Source organism: Lynx canadensis, chromosome B4 (assembly GCF_007474595.2).
Source record: "Lynx canadensis isolate LIC74 chromosome B4, mLynCan4.pri.v2, whole genome shotgun sequence".
Taxonomy (NCBI): Eukaryota; Metazoa; Chordata; class Mammalia; order Carnivora; family Felidae; genus Lynx; species Lynx canadensis.
In genome coordinates, this window is record NC_044309.1 from 4654455 (window position 1) to 4674020 (window position 19566).

The 19566-nt window shown below is 41.3% G+C and overlaps 1 protein-coding gene across 2 annotated transcripts in view; it reads left to right on the plus strand.

Annotated features, from left to right (window-relative positions):
• NET1 (neuroepithelial cell transforming 1) overlaps positions 1 to 19316 on the plus strand; it is a 59492-nt gene extending 40176 nt beyond the window's left edge. Inside the window, exons 1-10 of one of the 2 annotated variants that reach the window (XM_030321324.1) lie at positions 6339 to 6605; positions 12461 to 12568; positions 13005 to 13172; positions 13565 to 13627; positions 13906 to 14002; positions 14141 to 14217; positions 14924 to 15181; positions 15611 to 15781; positions 16922 to 17108; positions 17434 to 19316. In XM_030321324.1, coding sequence (XP_030177184.1) covers positions 6513 to 6605; positions 12461 to 12568; positions 13005 to 13172; positions 13565 to 13627; positions 13906 to 14002; positions 14141 to 14217; positions 14924 to 15181; positions 15611 to 15781; positions 16922 to 17108; positions 17434 to 17825 — 1614 coding nt within the window. In that variant the 5' untranslated portion in view covers positions 6339 to 6512 and the 3' untranslated portion in view covers positions 17826 to 19316. Of the gene's footprint in view, positions 1 to 6338; positions 6606 to 12460; positions 12569 to 13004; positions 13173 to 13564; positions 13628 to 13905; positions 14003 to 14140; positions 14218 to 14923; positions 15182 to 15610; positions 15782 to 16921; positions 17109 to 17433 lie in introns of those variants that run through there. The other variant, XM_030321323.1, reaches the window with a different exon arrangement.
• Positions 19317 to 19566: the final 250 nt, after the last annotated feature.

The window sequence follows — 19566 nt, forward strand, 5'->3', positions numbered from 1 at the left end:
ACCAGCTGCTTTGTCAAAGCTCTGAAAGCAAGTAACAGAAGCCAGCAGACTCTACAATCTTTACCGTTGCCCCCGATGTAATAGTTCGTGTTCCACCACTGCTTCACCACCCCATCTCTACCAATCAAAGGCTGTAGTCCTTCTCGCCATTTTACTAATGAGGGACCCCGTTGCAGAATCTCATTCTGTGTGTCTAATCTCTAGGGCCAGTCTCAGTATTGTGTCCTAGCCGGGGTTACCTCCAGAAATCGGCCTGAGACGTGAGCTCATTGACCGTCTATTTTGAGGTGTGGTCCCAGGGAACAGAAGGAGGCAGTTAATGCCAAGTGTCTATAATTAAGCTGGTCACCACTGTGGGCAACTGAGGCTTGACTGTGCTAGAACCTTCTGAAGAGCCATGTACGATACACTGCAAAATTGTCTTGTCAAGGGACTGAAGGGGGAGCTTTTACTCACCAGCTCCTGTGCTCCATTAGTCACTGGATTAAGTGGGGTGTTAATTTCTCACACGTAAATGCCACACACCCCAGCATCCAGGAAGCCCACAGTGGGAAGTAGGAGCTGCCTGGCGCAGCTGGTTGCTGTAATAACGAAGTAAAAGTGGGCCGAGGGGACAGGGGCCTGGGCACAGGACATGGTACCATTTGTCTTTAGGTTTTGGCTTTGCTGAGTTTCAGGGGGCAATGAGAAAAATCCCACTCAACATCCTGTTACACAAGCATAAGTGATCTTACATTATACTGGAAGTTGTTTGTTATCCTGTGTACTTGAGATCAAAGTCACCAGTAACAGCACCAATACCTCATTTTATTTGCTGTTTGTATTGTTACTGCAAAAAAGAACCATGGTTTTGGTAATAGCAAACTCCTTAGCCTGAGATTCTGTTTATAGTCTTTCTAATAGGATAAAGAGCTGAATTGGTCTTTTTCTGAACCAAGTTCTTAGTAAAGCTTGGATACAGTTAAATTTTTAATCCAAATGATTTTTTAAAACTCAAATCTACATATAAATATATTGCTAATTTCTTTCATGCTCATCTAGTCCAAATGGAACTGCCTTTTTTGTTATTTTTGGCTGGTTACTAAATATTTTGGAACTCTTGTTTTTTAGAAGTTCCATTTCATATTTGAATCAATGCTTCCTTTTTTAGTAAGATTTAAGGTTCTATTTTTAACTGAGCTATTTTTAGTGAGATACTAGTAAGTAGCTATTTGTAATGTTGAATTCTAGAGTTTTAGAGTGGAACATAGTTTTTTCTGTTTCATTTTTTTAATGTTTATTTTTGAGAGAAAGTGAGTGCGCGCATGAGTGAGCAGGAGTGGGGGAGGGGCAGAGAGCGAGGGAGACACCGAATCTGAAGCGGGCTCCAGGCTCTGAGCTGTCAGCACAGAGCCCGATGCGGGGCTCGAACCCACAGACCTCGAAATCAGTACCTGAGCCAAAGTTGGATGCTTAACTGACTGAGCCACCAAGGTGCCCCTAAAGTGAAACATAGTTTTCTTATATTTAGAAAAAGCCCTTAAAATATTTCTTGTGAACTGTGGAAACTTTTCATACACTTAAATGACTTTTAAACGCGTTTAATTTAGTAACATAAAACATGAGAGCTACGGGCTGAAGAAACAAATTGTACTGTTAACCGTATTTATTTACAGATTTATTTACAGATAAGATTGTTTATGTAGTCATCTATAGAAGGTGTTTACAAACATAATTAAAAAGCTGAAAAAAAAAGTGGGTTGGCAATTGCATTTCATGATATCCCATGCAGAGGGCAGCAGAGAGCTTAGCTATTGTTTTCTCTTTCCCATAATATGGCTTTCCTGGCCTAATTTCCAATTGCTGGTTATTATTCCAGACAAAAGTAAGTGAAAACAAATAATATCTAGACCCAAAAAAAGTAATGATTATTCTTCAGCTGTAATTAATCTAAATTCCAGAATTCTGATTTCACATGAAAAGGAGGGAAAAAAGTAAGTAGCCTTTTTCTATACAAGGGAAGCAATGTTATCTTTCTCTTTACCTTCTTCATATTTTAGGAAAGAAAGCATTGAAGGCTGCCTACAGGCAGGAGAACAGAGCTTATAATTATAACTGGTCTGTAGAAACCTGTATTCTCATTAAAAACTGATATCTGTTACAAAGCTGCATTATTATTTCTAGAAAACTCAGTTTTTAAGTTTATAAATTCTAGATTTTCCACACAAAGAAAAGACACTTAACCAATCTGTGCTTCAGATATGTGATATGTAGTATTTATAAATCATACTTTGGGTGCCTGGGTGGCTCAGTCGGTTAAGCATCCGACTTCAGCTCAGGTCATGATCTCACAGTCCATGAGTTCGAGCCCTGCATCGGGCTCTGTGCTGAAAGCTCGGAGCCTGGAGCCTGCTTCGGATTCTGTGTCTCCCTTTCTCTGACCCTCCCCCATGCATGCTCTGTCTCTCTCTGTCTCAAAAATAAACATTTAAAAAAATTTTTTTTAAATCATACTTTAATAAGATCCTAATAACATTATGAAACAGTTGAAATAGGATCTCTTCTAAAACTTAAGCAACTGGAACTATTTTGCTGTCTTTTTACTTGCCTGCCTTGTTATAAAAAGGCTCTAAGGCAAATAATGTCTCAATTGTTTTATGATTTCCTTCTCTGTAAAATGTTGACATTTATATCACAAACATCGCCTGGGACTAGTTGCCCAGCTCCCAGAGGACGACCAGTTCCGGCCTCACATGCAGCGTGTACCACACGTGTGCTCGTGGCAGGACATTTCCAGTCTCACCTGGAAAGTGGGTGACAGGAGCTGCGAGACCAGTTTCAAGCCTGTCCAGCCATTGATTAACTCTGCAACTTTGGGCAAGTTTCAAAACTGTCAGAGTCCCGGCTTCCTCCATCTGTAAAATGGTGCTCATAACACATACTTCATAAAGCTGGCGAGGTAAGATTGTGCAGGAAACTCCTGGCACGGAGTAAGGACACAAGTTTCCCTTCTCTTTTTTCACTGCCGTTCTGCAGTTTCCTCCTAAGAAAACTGAGGAGGGTGAGTCAATGATCTCAAAGGACCTCTTCAGCCCTCTGATTTCGGGGAGCATTGTTAGAGTCCAGAGTCTCTCTGGCTCATCACTTGGCGCGAGTCGAACATCCCGTGTTCATTGTTGCTTTTTTAGATGCTATCTACAGTTGTCTAAGTTATATTTAGATCACAACCCTGAACATTCGAAATGAAACAAAGATTTTAGAGTTGGTGAGCTGGGATTTTTGTGCTGTGACTGTCACCGTTAACTCCCATTTGGCTCCTGTAGGCTTTCTATTTTTACATTTATGAGACTTCTCCCTTTATATCTTGGGTCCTCAGCTGCAGGAGAGAAATGAGAGGAATCTCTTCTCATTATCTTGGCCTTACCTCTGTCAGAACTAGACAGAAAAACAGTGGAGAGAGATGTCAGGGAAGAGACCATGAGATCACCCTTGCAGCTTCTTTCCTAACTGTCAGCTGTGTGCAAGCCCCGCATCCCCTTATGAGGCTCAGTGACCATCAGGTTTTGGCCTCGCTTGCATCATTTTTGGGCCAGCGTAGCCAACGAAACCAGACTGCTGGGTTCTAGCCCGGCCCCTCTCCAGCTCTGAGAGCTCGAGCAGGTGCGTGTTGCCCACGATCGCTCGGTGTTCCACTCTCATGCCGCGTGGTGCTGTCTGCACAGCCGCTCCCGAGGCCAGCTACGTCACCCATACGCGTGATCAGGGGGTCAGGTAACGAAGGGTAGGCGGCGAAATATTCGCAGTCACCATTACTTTTTTAAAAAGGCTCAGAGCCAAAAGATGAATTACCATCATCTTGAACACAAATTACATTGGTGTTTGCAGAGAGAAAAGCAGCACCGATGCCTCCTGCAGCCCTTCGTGGGTTGTTTTCTGCAGATTGTCATCATACGTGGTCTGTGCCGACTATTTCTTCTGCTCTCTTCACTCTTCAGTCTCTGTAATTGATCTCCTGTCCTCAGCCCACTGAACCAGCACACTCGAGGTCCTCATTAAACACGTCAGTACCAAATCCATGAGTCTTTTCTTACCCTTCTTAACCTCTTTGCTCAATGAACACCTTTTCGTCTGCTGGCATCTGGTTACGTTTCTTTTCTGCCGACTTTTCCTTTTGCAAAAGTCTTCTTCCCTTGGCGTTTCTCCAAAGTTGGATCCTTGGTCCCTTGTTCTTTTTGTCCAGATTTTTTCTCCCAAGCATCTCATTCACCCATAGCTTCCACTCTGATCCCTGTGTATGTGACTCCCCAGGCTAAATCTGCCCTCTGGCCTCTTCCAAGTCCTTGTCCAGCAGTTCCAAGTCCTAGCTCAGTTTTTTCATTTCTTGCCCCACCTCAGACTCAGATCTAAAATGAAAGTCTGAATTCTCTTTCAGAGCTCATTCTTCCTCATTTCTTTATATGCATTAACTGTTACCCCTCCTAACTTTAAAATTGTAGGCACCTCTGACTTGTGCGACATACCCTTTTCCTTTCCCACTGTCCCTGCCTTAGCGCCAAGTTCTTGATACTGGATTGTGCTTTTTGCATTATGTGTCCAGTCACCTTTCAAAGCCTCTGAAACGCCAGCTTACAATTTAACTTTCAGTATCTGTCACCTACTCAGTAAAATCCTCTGCTCATCCCTGTTTACCCACAGCCCGTGACCACAGTCTGGGTGCTCACTCCTTCATGCTCTTTTGGGAAAGCCTTGCACTTTTCCCTTACCTGGACCTGGGAAGAACATAACACGGCCTTCCAGGTACCACTCAAATAACATCTTACAGCCTCTCCTGTAGCATCTTTCCCAGCCCCCTCTCCCCCCGGAAAACTGCCAGAAGTGGTTCTCCTGAACTCCTGTGGCACTCACCAGCTAACTGTACCACTTCGGAATTTTCGCAAGCTTTTATTATCTCTTTGTGTAGGCGAGTTTTACATAATGGTCTGCTAGTACTTTAGAGCAGATGTGAAACCTACTTTTTGTATCCCCCACATAATCTAAAATAGTGCCTTCCACATAGATTTCTCAGACTTCTCTCGTCCTAATAAATCCTAAGAATAGAATTTTTTTTTTTGCAAATCACTGGCATCATCTTCATAGTAGCATCTAGTTAAGATAAAATCCTACCTTTCAAGATAGAATACAGTGCTTTCTGTTGAGGAAGAAAATCTTCTTAGCACACCTACCAAACCATCATAAGCAGTGCTTTTCCCCAGAGGAAAGGATTTTGACTACAAAGTTGGAGACTGTCACTGGCACGTGACTTAGGGCAAGTTAATTCACCTCTGCGAACCTCCTTGCTCTGTCTGTAAGGTGCAAGACATTTTAAGTAGCTCTCGTGAGTTTTTTTAAATTTCTTTAAATGTTTATTTCTGAGAAAGAGAAAGACAGAGTGTGAGCAGGGGAGGGGCAGAGAGAGAGGGAGACACAGAATCTGAAGCAGGATCCAGGCTCTGAGGTGCCAGCACAGAGCCCAACGCGGGGCTCGAACTCATGAACCAGGAGAACATGACCTGAGCCGAAGTCTGACGCTTAACCCCTGAGCCACCCAGGTTCCCCAGTCTTGTGATTCTTTTAGGACTATATCAAGATCAGTTAATTCAGAATAGAGAAGGACCCTGCTATTAGAACGAAATCACCTTTTTTTTGTATTTATGTTAGAAAACATGTTACACAGATACAAAGTTTTTAAAACATAACAGAAAAAAAATATCTGCCTCCAAGTCTGAGAAATGCTGAACTTTAACATCTTAGGTGGCCCAGTTCTTTACCCATCGCCCTGTGGAAGAGTTACGTTAGGAACGGAAGGAACTGAAGTGTGCTCACTGCCAGTCTTAACAAAAAATGGTGGCAACTGGTGGAAAAGCTTAATCTCACAGTTTTGAATATGCTTGCACTAAAAGGACCCTGAATAGTCAGGCTTTTCTTTGGTATATGCACTTAACTCTGAATTACAGTTTTCTTACTTGAAGTCGTCAAGTTGTCCATACTGAATTCCTTTCTAGGAAATAGGGTTTACAGGAAAAGTATCCCTGTCTGTGGCTAAGTCCTAGAGTAGGTAACGTAGATCAGCAATTAGTTGCCCTTCCGGAATGCTTTTTAAATCAGGAAAAGCCTTCCATTAACCCAGTTTCCTTGAACCTTCCCGTCTTACTGGAGAAATTCCCAACCTCTTAGAAAGCTCTCTCCTGCGCAGAGAAAAGGGAGAAGCCTAGGTGCGCCCAGCAGTCAGTTAACTGGGGTCACGTGGCCGTAGGTGCCCGCCCACCGGAGCCGGTCCGCGGTGGGCCCCGCCCCCGGAGCCTGGAGGTCCGGGCGCCTGCTCGGTGCCGCTGGCAGAAGCGGTCGTCTCCACCGCCGAGACGGGCCTGGGCAGATGGCTGCCTGGGGGTGCCGAGCACTCGGAGGACCAGCCTGTGTGCCGGAGTAGGGCTTCGCTGTAGGGCTCGCTCGCATGTGGATTAACTCCAGAGGTTTTAGGGGATACTTGGGAAAGCATGGTGGCTCATGATGAGATTGGAGGTCTCCTGCCTATTAAAAGGACTATCCGAGTCCTGGATGTTAATAATCAGTCCTTCAGAGAACAAGAGGTAAGACCGAAAGAAAACTTGAGCCAGAGGAATGTTTTCTGATTCCACGGAACTTTTAAGATTTTTAACGATATGATTTTAAACTTAACTTTTGATCTGAGTGTTGAAATACGTGATTTTTATGCAAGTGGGAAACGCGTCTGGCTCTATGGCTTAAGTTTAGAAACTACTGTGCGGATAGGTTTAGATGCAGCACAGCTTGAGTGTGCACAAATTTCTACAGAAAGAAAAAGATTGTGAGTGTGCACGCTGCTAAATTTGGTTAAATTGGTCGCTTTTCTGATGCTTAACACATTGTTCTTTTTAACTTGCAGTTAGATTACCTAGTCTGAGGAACTGCTTTATAGGGTAAAAGGAAAATAAGAATCCCTTCCTTGCAAGTTCACACTCGTGAACAAATTGCAACCAAAATGCTATCAGACCTAGTGCTTATTTTTATTTTTCCTTCCACATCTAATAAATTTGTTGTGTGCAGTTTTTTGTTTTGTTTTTTGGTGTTGTTTTTTAGAAAGAAAAATACGTTAGAACATTTAGACCATTGAATCATTACTTAGGTACTTCTCCCCTCTTAGCTTTAATCGTCTAAAGTCACTGCGGTTTTTAAAAGTCTTTATGAATATTTATCAAAATAAATCATGATTTTCGTGCCATTTTATTTAATTTTGACAACTGATTTAATCTTACATGGATATTCTATTTATACTGGTTACTACAATATATATACTGTATGGTATATATACTGTCTTCTCACTTACGTGATAGAAATAGTGTTCCTGGGGGCGCCTGGGTGGCTCAGTCGGTTGGCGGTCGTACTCTTGATCTCAGCTCAGGGCTTGCTCTCAGGGTGATGAGTTCAAGGCTAGCTTTGGACTCCACACTGGGTGTGGAGCCTACTTTAAAAAAAAAAAAAAAAGAAAGAAAGAAAAGAAATACTGTTCCTGTACTCAATTAACTATATACTACTTTTTTTTTTTTTTTTAATGAGCAGCAAGCAAAAGTTTATTCTAGCCTAAGATAAGATCACAAAGTAAGAATAGTATGAAAGCTCTCTTTACAGAGAGGGGGCATTCCAAAGCGATGCCCCAGTTGACTATATACTTCTTGTCTCAATTGTGGTGATAGTTTGTGGCTGTGTACTTCTATCAGAACTTACCAAATTATACATTTTAAAAATGTGCAGTTTATTGTGTACCTCAGTAAAGCTGTGTCTCATGCATACACCTTGTGGTAAAATAGCTGCCCACTTCAGGAATTGTGCTTTTGTTTGGTGTACTTTCAGCTTTGGTGTTTGTTATGGTTTTGGTTTTCGCTTTTATGTTTCAGTTTTCTCAAAATGTGTAAGCATTTCCTTTGAGAAGAGCAAGTCCTACAGGGTCATCAGTGTAAATACTGAAACTGATCGTATTTGGGACCATCAAGAACTAGCCTTTTTTGTTGGTATCAGACACTGGCCATGTTACTGGCACACCTTTATTCCAAAGATGAAAAACAACAGGAGTGTTGTCAGGTTTTTAGTACTAGCAGTAACAGCCTTAAATAAATGATTAAATTTGACTAAAAAAAATTTCTATTACTAAGTAGAAAGGGAAGAAATCCTATGTGATCATAACTCTTTTATCTTTTTATAAATAATTTTTTCTTTTCAGTTTTCTTATTTTAAAGCTCTTGCCAAATAGAGGAAAAGGTTATTCATCCAATAAACCAAACAAATAAACCCAGGTTTAACACTTTTTTTTTCTTTTTAACTATGGTTTTGTTTTTTTGTTTTTTTTAAGTAAGTGCGCCCAGTGTGGGGCTGGAACTCACAACCCCAAGATCAAGAGTCACACGCTCTACCGACTGAGCCAGCCAGGCGCCCCATACTGTATTTTTTTTTAAGTGCCTTGATTTGGTTGACGGTGGAAGAGACCTTTCTATCCTATCCTCTTTTGTGACATCATTAGTAGAAAAAAACCTTTCTCCAAAAAAAAAAAAAAAGACTGAGTTCACAACAGAATTTTTCTATGTTTTTGCTTTTATATGCAAGATACATCTCAGTAAGAGACTTCAAATCCATCTTAACAATTTTCTGTTTACAACTGGGTTATTAAAATAAATTGATTAAAAACTCAGTGTAAGAGTAGATATCCTAAAATAAAAGAATGCGTGCAATTGCCTGGCTAAACTAGATAGTCTGGTTAAAACCTAACCTAAATAAACAACATAAATTTATGTTCCAGGGTATTGGGGTATTTTTCCATTTCAGTGAACTTTGGCCCTGGTGAGAGGTTGGCTCCAGTAGAAAGCTCTTGAGTGTATAAAACTTGTTGGTATTCTTTGTTTATTCGCGTAGATTTTCAGATTGTCTTTGGAGGAGGGTGCATAGTTTCCCCATCTGCACTCATTCTTAAGCTTTTTGTATTCACTGTAACACTGTTAACAAACAGCACTCCAGAACAAAAATAACAGCAGTAACGAAACCGTTATGTAAGCCTTATTTTGAGCGATGGTAAGAAAGGTAAGACCCTACCCTCTCTTCCTTCATCACCTCCGAACACTGGGCCTGCTTTCTGTGTGCGCAGAGCGGCGCACGTGGGTGTAATACCAGTTCTCGAAAAACTTGGTCTTTGAAATAGTTTTGTGACAGTGCACATGTTTAGGTTCTTAATAACCAAGCCAAGATCATTAAAATGGTTCATCTGGACCTCTAAAGAAAAACTCCTTTTGGTTATAGCTTACATAGGCCAAATCCTATGTTTCTGAAAGGGAGGTTTTTGTCCAAGCCTTCAGGGTGACCCTATAACATAATAGAGGAAGGTCTAATCCATATCACTTTTCCACAAAAGTTTTCTGTATATTTTTCTCAAATACTGTATGTGTATCCTAGAACCAGAAGTGAGCCATATTCAGCGTTACGACTTTACGTTTCAGCTACACTTTATAAGTTACTAAAATTTTTCATACTCTTGAAATACGTATGTTAAAAGTTTGTGTTGTGTCTCCTAAATATTTATCATCTATGTCCTTTTAGTAAGGCAGTAAGGCCTTTACTTTTGGATCCCCAGAAACGTGTGAAAAGTACAGAGGTGTCCTCCCCTCCCCGCCCCCCACACCCCAACCCATATTTCCTGATTTAGTGCCGTACTTACAGGGACGTTTGAAGAGTCTCCTACTTGAGTGACTGAGCTAGCCTGCACTCTTACCAAGACATTTTAGATGAGGTAAACTCAGGAGACTACCATATCCTCTGAAGATGTCACATCGATGGCCTTCTGAAGGGCTGCAGAACATACTTAACCAGCACATACTGCTTCTGCGCATTAATAACTTGCCACCCTAAATAGACCACGTAAACAAAATCTATATCAATTTCAGAAAGATGCTTTAGATATATCTACATTTAATTATCTGAATCTAAATTCTGTAGTTTAAACCTTAAATACCACATAATTTTGAGTTCCTAGGAAATTAACAGTTGAACATAACTGATCCTATAAAGAAAAGGATTTTTTATCATTACCTTGATGTTGTGTAATAAAATAGATACCAAAAATCTTTTCCTCCCATCCGAACTAACTCTTCTTTTCAAATTCATTGGGAAGAGCACCTTCCAAAGACGCTTTAAATTGAAATTAAATATTTTGTGACTTAGCAGAAAGTCAACTTTGTTCTGCTTTAAACGGGGAAGAGGAATTAACCTCTGTTTCCAAGAAGGAACAGAACTTTCTGACAGCTGCTTTGTTTCTAGTTACCATTGGCCTGTCTTACTTTGTGAGGAGGTAATTATATCTCTGTTCAAACAGAAGACTCTTTGTGCCGTCTTCACTAAATGGAAAGGAATGCCTCGTGCAGGACCTTCTGTCGTGCATGTGTCACTTGAGTCTTGCACAGATGTGCGTTGGAAAGGCGTTCGCACATGTCCTTGGCCTCACAGTGCGTCTGTCATTTTCCTACATATCTCGAAGGTTTCTTTTTTAGTGCATTTAACATTTGCACGTGAGTGGTTTTGTATTCAAAGTTTTACTTTAGGATTAATCCTTTTGGTGGGGGAGGGTCGGTTTACAACACTACCTCTTACGTCCTTCAAAGACCTGCTCTGATTCTCTCCACAGCCTCCTCACTCCGTAAGTCACGCTCCCTTCTGGTACGTGTGTACCTGTGCGTGTGTAGCTGCGGGTGTATACCTGCGGGAGCTGGCTCAGGTCTCCTTGCCTCACTGAATATTCAAATCATTGAAGCTTCTTTCTGGAGGATTTTGACTCTTTCTGCCATTTTGTTCTTCATTTATGCTAAGGGAATTATTTTTACTCCATTTTCTGACCCCTTACTTTAGTCATATCAAAGAATTTTTAGAAAGAATTTTCATCTGCCCTTTTTAAATGCTAATTTTTAAGTGTCGTCTTTATCTTTAATTTTAATTTTATTTTCAAGTGTGTATTTAATCGTATGTCCTTCTGAACTGTCAGCAGAGTTATTTTGTCAAGTGTGCCACAATTGTCAAAAGCACCAAATACAAACAAATAATTACACCCCTCAGACATGAAAAAGCTAGAGCTGTGGTATGATCTGATGTCCTTTATTTCAGTACCTGTATGAGTCACCTGATGGTATGCCTCCATTTTCCTAGAAGTAAAGTGAGAGTAATACAAGCTGTAAAAAGCCTTGAGATCCTTGAATATCAAGTGATGTTTGCTAACCTATTACAAACAATACATGTAGAACAATAAGTATTTCTTCTAAAATTGTATATATTTTTCCTTTAAGTGAATAAATTGTTTGAGAGCGAACCTAATTATTCCAAAATCCCAGTGTTTGTGTACTAAGTGGAAATATTTCTCAGAATGTTAGTAATAGCAGAAATTTCATATGTTCCAGGCCCCGTTCAAGCCACTTAAACATATCTTACTTACTCTTCATAACAACTCTGGGAGAGAAGTTCTAACATGAGCCCCGTTTTACAGATAAGAGAACCGAGGCCCAGGATATTCCCTAGCAAGGGCCAGAGCAGGCTTTGGACCCAGTCCATCTGCCTCCAGAGCCCGAGTGCCCGCCTAACCACCGTCCTGCCTCTGCTTGAATACAGGGACACTCGGCCTTCAGAGTTGACCCTTCCAGGGCAGAGATGTTTATTTAGAAGCTGATCCCTAACTGAAGTATTTAAGAATGAAGTGATACAGTGTCTGGGATTTGCTGTAAAATAGGTGAAGCAAACTCTTACATCGAAAACTGTCGAAGCTGAGTGATAAGCACGTGGGACCATTATGCTGCTTTTCAGTTTTGTGTATAGTTGAAATTTTTCATAATAATCAGGTACTTTTTAAAAGTGACTGAATGAATTAAACTAAAAAGTTCTATGGGATTCTGGAATCTAATTCATTTTAGTTTTTCTTTTGTTAATGATAATATTCTGTTCTCAAAGTGATACTCACCTGGCCTTTCTCATGCCCTTTATTTTTTTCATAATTGACTGTTACTCATTAGTGTTCTTAGCATTTTAACAATAGAGGACAACATTCAGGACACGCCTGGGTGGCTCAGCCAGTTGAGCGTCCAGCTCTTGATTTCGGCTCAGGTCATGATCCCAGAGTCATGGGATTGAGCCCCACGCAGACTCCACGCGGAGTATGGAGTCTGCTTGAGATTCTGTCTCCCTCTGCCCTTCTCTTATGCACACTCACACACACACGTGCTCTCTCGCGCTCTCTAAAATAAAATAATAAACTTTAAAAGGACTACGTTCATTTCCAGAGTTCCATATTGCTGCGTTTTATAATGTACAAATACTGGTTTTTTGAGAGTGTTCGACTTTGTCCAAACTTGTTGGAAACCATTATACCTGAACACACATTTAGCGTAACCTGTTTTTGTTTTTACAGGAGCCAAGCAATAAAAGAGTTCGACCTCTCGCCCGGGTCACATCCTTGGCAAACTTGATCTCTCCTGTAAGAAATGGAGCAGTCCGACGCTTTGGTCAAACAATTCAGGTAAGCAGGGGTGGGGCTAGGAGGTGAGTAACGTAGGAAGGGGGCTTTTCAGAGAAGCCTAAATTTGTGTTTTCCTTTGAGTCGTACAAACAGTTTTACACTATTCTATTTAAACATACATTTTTTTAACATGCTGATAAGGAATATTTTTACCAGAACAGTATTTACATAACCTCATTATATTAAGTTACATCTTATGTCACAGCAGAGTCTTAAATAGTTTTTATCCCCAAGAGGTAATTCTGACGGATAATATTTTAGAATGATAGATTGAAGCTTGGGCAGATAATTGTTTTATGCATTGAGAAATCTCAGAACTTTGTTTTTAATTTGTCTTTCCAATTTTTTTTTTTTTAAAAAGAAGAGAATAATTACTATCTCCTTTAAATCTTCTCTTTTGTTCACCTCTTTTTTTTTTTGTTTCTTTACTTTTAAGTCATTTACCCTTCGTGGTGACAGCAGATCCCCGGCTTCTGCCCAGAAGTCATCGAGCAGATCAACAGCCCCCACACCTTCCAAAAGGAGAAGCAGTGTGCTGTGGTCCGAGATGCTGGACGTCAGCATGAAGGAGTCTTTAACTACCAAAGAAATCAAACGTCAGGAGGTGAGCTAGCATTCAACTAAGAAATCCGTCTCATACTAAAAAATCGTCTTTTTTTTAAACATAGGTTTTCAGAAGAATAGCAAACTAATGCCTAAGGCAAACTCAGCTTGCATTTTTATATTTGAGTGCTCATTCGTAACACATGCTGAGCAGGAACACCGTAATGGGTGGTGGTCATCAAAGTTAACTCTGATGGGGTCAAAGTTCTAAAGCGTGTGGCAACCACTTAATGGAGATTCCATTCTGAATTCTGGTTTTCAGATTGAGTCCCTTTAAAGAGCGCTATTCATAACTTCAGTTAAATAATTCATGATAAGTATCAATTGTATATAATTTTCCTTTCTCGAAGGAATGACCTACAGTGTTTGCTGGATTTTTTTTTTTTTTTTTAGGCAATATATGAAATGTCCCGAGGTGAACAGGATTTAATTGAGGATCTCAAGCTTGCAAGAAAGGTCAGTAAATAACTTTTTATCATGTGCTCTAGTTTTAAAAAACTTTATTTAACAAATTATAAAGGATAAAACCTTCTTCTATAGTTTCACATCTCTTCAAATATGAATATCAGTAGAGCCTGTTTGAGTATTAACATATACTTTAGTTTCTTTGATGTGTAATAAATGAAATCCACACTAGCTTTTATGTAGTCAGTCATGCTTGTGTTCAAGAAGGTCTCTCATCATGTTTTATTTGCTTGATCGCTTTGCATGACTCACTTTTCCCCCTCTGATAGGCCTACCATGACCCCATGTTAAAGCTGTCTATTATGTCAGAGGAGGAACTCACCCAGATATTTGGTGATTTGGACGCTTACATACCTCTCCATGAAGGTAAGATACGCCATTGAATTCTCATTGGTATCTGAACAGCATTAGCAGAAGTTGTTTTGAATCTGAACTTCTAACTTAGCGTGGAGTTATTTTTTTAAATGAGCGTATTATTGGTATCTCTGCCTTTTTCCACTTCAGATCTGTTGGCAAGAATAGCAGAAGCAACGAAACCTGGTGGAACAGTGGAGCAGATCGGTCACGTTCTTGTGAACTGGGTATGAAGTGAGCTGCTGACACCAGATAGTTTTTACATATATGCCATACTCCTCATCTGTGGCGAATACCAGGTCCATTGGGTCCACTGACTGAATTCAGAAGACAGATATACAAGGCATTAAAATTGAACAAAATTAGATAGCTGTAGGAAGTTAACAGTCTTGGCTTAAAAAGAGACTTCATGACTGATACGGGTTTGTTTGTTTTAAAAATATGATCCTCTTTGGGCACAGATCCCACATTACGTGTTTTACTGTTTCAGTTAACGTTTGAGTGCCTGCCAGATGACAGGTGCTATTGTAGGAGGGACCATGGGGGGTTCTGTGAGGAGAGACATCTCTACACTTACACTCTAGTGAGAGGACAGTCGGGAGCACGAGCAGTCCCAAGGTTGGTGGTGACGGTGGTAGAGGGACCCGCGGTGCCCTGGGAAAATGGAAGACTAGCATCCGGCTGAGGCTGGGAGAAGGCAGAGATCGTCGGTCTCCGGTTGGATTTAGCCAAACTGTAGGGAAATTAGGAAAGGATACTCTGATGTTGGCCCGGGATCCCATCCCACCCCTGTTACATCTGCAGGGAGGGCCTCACCGCTTATTAAAACTTTCAAGAATTAGCCATAAGACTTGTGTTGTTTTCACAGGCTTACTGATGGCCTAAATCACAACAGGAACTTACCATACTGTGTTTTCGCTTCCTCTCCTTCAGTTGCCGGGCCTGAATGCCTACAAAGGCTACTGTAGTAACCAGTTGGCGGCCAAAGTTCTTCTTGATCAGAAGAAACAGGACCCGAGAGTCCAAGACTTCCTCCAGCGGTGTCTTGAGTCTCCCTTCAGTCGAAAACTAGATCTTTGGAGCTTCCTAGATATTCCTCGAAGCCGCCTGGTCAAATACCCTTTGCTATTAAAAGAAATTCTTAGACACACTCCAAAAGACCACCCTGATGTTCAGCTTCTGGAGGAAGCTGTAAGTCCAGTAGAAGATTCTTAACACTTTTCAAGTTTATACGTTAACTTGCCTTGGAAAGGTATATACAGTGGTGCTGTCAGACGTCACGCGTATTGCCACACGGTGAAACGTTCTGCTCTTCTAGGCACCCAGGACGTTAGTACGCTAAGCAATAGAGAGACGTGTAATGCATTTTATAGTTATGTTTCAGGTAAAAGACTGGATTCTAATATCTGAGCCCTCCCACTAGCTAGCTGTGTGACTTTGGGCGGGTCACACAGTTTGGCTGAGGCTGTTTCATCTGTAAAATGCAGGGACTAACTGAATGATCGGATTTCTAGAGGCCATTCGAGCTTTATCCTGTCATTTTAATATGTTTTAGGCCTGTAAGGAAACAGTTAAGTTAATGTGCTGAAAATGCTTCCTTGATTTCTTGATAATTTTTAGATACTGATAATACAAGGAGTTCTCTCTGATATCAACTTGAAGAAAGGCGAATCGGAATGCCAGTATTACATTGACAAACTGGAGTATCTGGACGAAAAGCAGAAAGACCCTAGAATTGAAGCAAGCAAAGTGCTGCTGTGCCACGGGGAACTGAAGAATAAAAGTGGACATGTGAGTGTGTTTGCACGCTAACACGAAGTGAGCGATTACCTTTATCTTCCTGCCGTATTTCATTTCTTCCGTGTAAATTATGAAGCAGGTTTGTAAAATTCATCACACAACGAAAGGTTACTGGTGTTTATTTTACGTTAACAGCTGTGGTAAAGCAGACTTTGGTTTCTGTTGTGACAGACTGACTTCAAATAAATGCCTTGGTGGAGAATGCTTAATAGTTGATTCTTTAGTTCTGAAGCATAAATCAACTTGTTTGCCTAGGGGTTCCTTTGGGAATGAATTACCAGTTTCCTAATAAAAGCGCATGTCCTTCAGAAAAATTTTTGAAGACTTCACAATGATGGAAGGAGCTGTTAGCACTACTGAACAACTTTCTACAGCAGAGGGAATGAAAGCAAACTTATTTTTTAAATATTGATTATAAAAGCGCCTGCTAGAACCAAGGATAAGCCTGGTGTGGTGTTTTTGTTCCGTTACGTGCTTTTCGGAAAGAAGCCCTTTTTTTTTCAGTTTATATTCTGATTCCAGGTAGTCAGCCCGCGGTGTATATCGGCTTCAGGTGCACAGTGCAGTGATTCCACAACTTCCTGCATCACCCGGGGCTCATCACGGGTGCCCTCCTGAATTCCCATCCACCCCACCCCGGGAAGCCCAGTTCATGAGCTGAGGTTCTTTTCAGAAAAAGTCGAAGCCCGACCTGTCTGATTTCTCTCGTGAGGCCTGACTGTTCTTTAAAGGCTTACGGTTGTGCGGGACGAGGTAGAACCACTGGCACTGTCACCGGCTTGCGCTTTCCATCCTCACTTTGTTAGGAAACCGTGGTGCGGGGTACTGGTGTCTCCAGTCACGTTCCTGCCGGTGGGTCTCCGAGGTGCGTGGCGTTTACTCAGCTGCGGCTTAATCTGATGTTACCCGCTGATAAAGATGGGTTCATACCGCGTGAGGTTCGAGCAGCTCTCCGCGTAGGACGTGCAGAGCCTAGCAGGCGCTGTGTTAGGAGGTCATTGGTAGGGCGATGGTAGTCCGTGAATTTGATGAAATTAGTAATGTCGAAGCAAGACATTTTCATAGTGGGTTTCAGGCACTTCAGATCACCGAGTTCCACGTTGAGGAAGTATTCGTTTCTTGTTTCTCCAGAAACTGCACATATTCCTGTTTCAAGACATCTTGGTTTTGACGCGGCCTGTTACACGAAATGAGCGTCACTCTTACCAGGTTTATCGGCAGCCGATCCCCGTCCAAGAGCTGGTCTTGGAAGACCTGCAGGATGGAGACGTGCGAATGGGAGGGTCCTTTCGAGGGGCTTTCGGCAACTCAGACAAAGGTACAGATGCAGAGTCTCAAGCCGTGTAAATACACGTAAGCTCAGAGCCTACGTGAATTGAGTCGTGGTCTCTAAGAATTGTCCCTGCACGAAACGTCTGAAATGAGGCGGATTCCCTTTTCCTGCGCCTGGTCCGCCCTCCGAGCGAGGCGCCGTGCTGCTCCCGCGCCAGCCGGCCCGTCTGAGAAGTCGCGTGCGGGCCTCTCGTGACGTGTCCGCCTGACACACGTGCACCTGACGGAGCCGCTAGCACCCGTGTGAAAACGTATGATTTTATTCGCAGTCAACTTTTTAAAAGTCTTATTTACGTTTCTTATTCTTCCAGCTAAAAATATCTTTCGAGTTCGCTTCCAAGACCCGTGTCCGGGCCAGTCCCACACCCTGCAGGCCAACGACGTGTTCCACAAGCAGCAGTGGTTCAACTGCATCCGCACCGCCATCGCGCCCTTCCAGCCGGCCGCCGGCGCACCCCAGCCGCCCGCAGAAGGTGAGGAGAACACCCCCGCCGCCGCCGGGACCGCCGCGCTCCAGAGAAGGGCGTCCGTGGCCTCCGGTGTGACTCAGGTGGAAGTCGGCGGAGACGCTCCGGAGTGCGGCTCCCCGGGGCGCGCGCCAGATGACACGAAGGGTGCGAGAGCTCAGCAGACACGGTCTGGCTTCCGGAAGGCGAGGGACACAGCCCCGTTCGGTGGCAAACGGAAAGAGACTTTGGTATAAAGGAAGTTCTGTGTATTCACTGGTGGAGAGACTGTTTATTTATAAATGTGTACAGGTTTTTTTCGTGTAATGTGAGCGTGGGAGCGTCGCAGGGCTACTACTTACGACCGGTCCTAGCATTTTCTGTGTTTTCGGTTGGTTTTGGTTGTTGTTCCTTTTTTTTTTTTTTTTTTTTTTTTAATGGCAGCTAAAGATATATGCAGATTACTGTTAAACTGTAGCCCCCCCCCCCCTTTTTTTTAAAGATGTTTTCCTCAGATTATTTAGAACATGCAAGCCTGGTATTTTTAATCAAATGAAATATTTATGAAATGGATTGATTTTCTCTTTATTCTGCATTCATCGTGACTTTCTAATACCAACCAATTGTGATATTTACAATATTTGCTAAAACCTAAAGTTTTGCAAATATGGGATTTTACCAGTGTTTCTTTGATAACCTTTACATGCAACTAAAATCTATGTGGAATATGTTTGTAATATTTCAGAACTTAACACTGAAACATAAATTCCTTGGAAAACAAACCATAAGACTTAATTAAGTTTTCCATTGTATCAACTGGAATGCTTTATATTTGTTTTTCACTGCACATTCCTCATTTTTCATCCATTTAAACTGCCAAATACTTAATTTTTTTTAATTTGTAAAGTAGTTTTTAGTATTTGCTTTGATTTTTTTTTTTTTACTTCAATGCTTTTGCCTGAAATTGGCATGTCTTTAAAGTATTCTTCCTCTTTGATTAAAAATGTGTGTGTATGTGTGTGTGTGTGTGTGTATATATATATATACATATATATATCTTTTTTTTAAATCAGTGACTTTACCAAGTGAAACCAAGCCATACTGTTTTTGAGCCAATTAAGAAAATTGCAGTTTTTTTAAAGTGTAGCATTCAGAGTGGAGACCACACATGAAATGACTCCGTATATACTGAAAGAAAACTGCCATAAGGATTTTGTTAAAAGTTTTAGTGTTGTCTGAAAAGCAAGAGGGAAGGCAACTGACCGGTAATAAGTTTAAAAAAAAAAAAAAGGGTCTAAGAGAGTAGTTTTGTCTTAAAGTAAAAATGTCTGGTTGTTCCAGAACATGAAAGGAGATAGTAAAAGCTAAACTCGAGGGTGTGTAGTAAGTTGTAGAAGGCTTGGGGGAAGTGAATTTAATTTGCCTTGGTTTACGGGTTTGAGAAGAAGCAATGAAATGTGTGAACATTTGACCATATTAGATCAGTTCTGGTGGATTTATTCATAAGAGGGAAAACGACTGATGGATCTTTTACTGTAAAATGTTTCTTGTTCAGATGAGGCCATAGTCTTTAAGCCCTGTGTCATGGCAGATTTCTAATGGTGATCAATTCCAGTAAATGTTGACTATTATGTGAACTATATCTGGCCAGTGGAAATGAAAATTGAAAAAGACTGTAAATAGATAATCCAAATGATGTCTCTGTATAAATGAATTATACAATTAAAAAAAAAAAAGCACACACACAATCACCTTCAAAGGTTTCTTGGCTGGTGGATATTGGGGGATATTTGCCAGGAAATGCTGGTACAGCAAAGAGATAATGGCAAGCCTCACAAAAGTTTCTAAAAATCGTATATAACCAAACCTTTGAAATGCACTGGGGAGTAAGGGAAAGATTGAATTATAAGGTCAAATTTTGTGCATCTTCTTAAACCATTTAGAATGCAGTGTAATCAGAAATAGCTGTTGGATTGAAGATAGGTGGACATCTGGCCA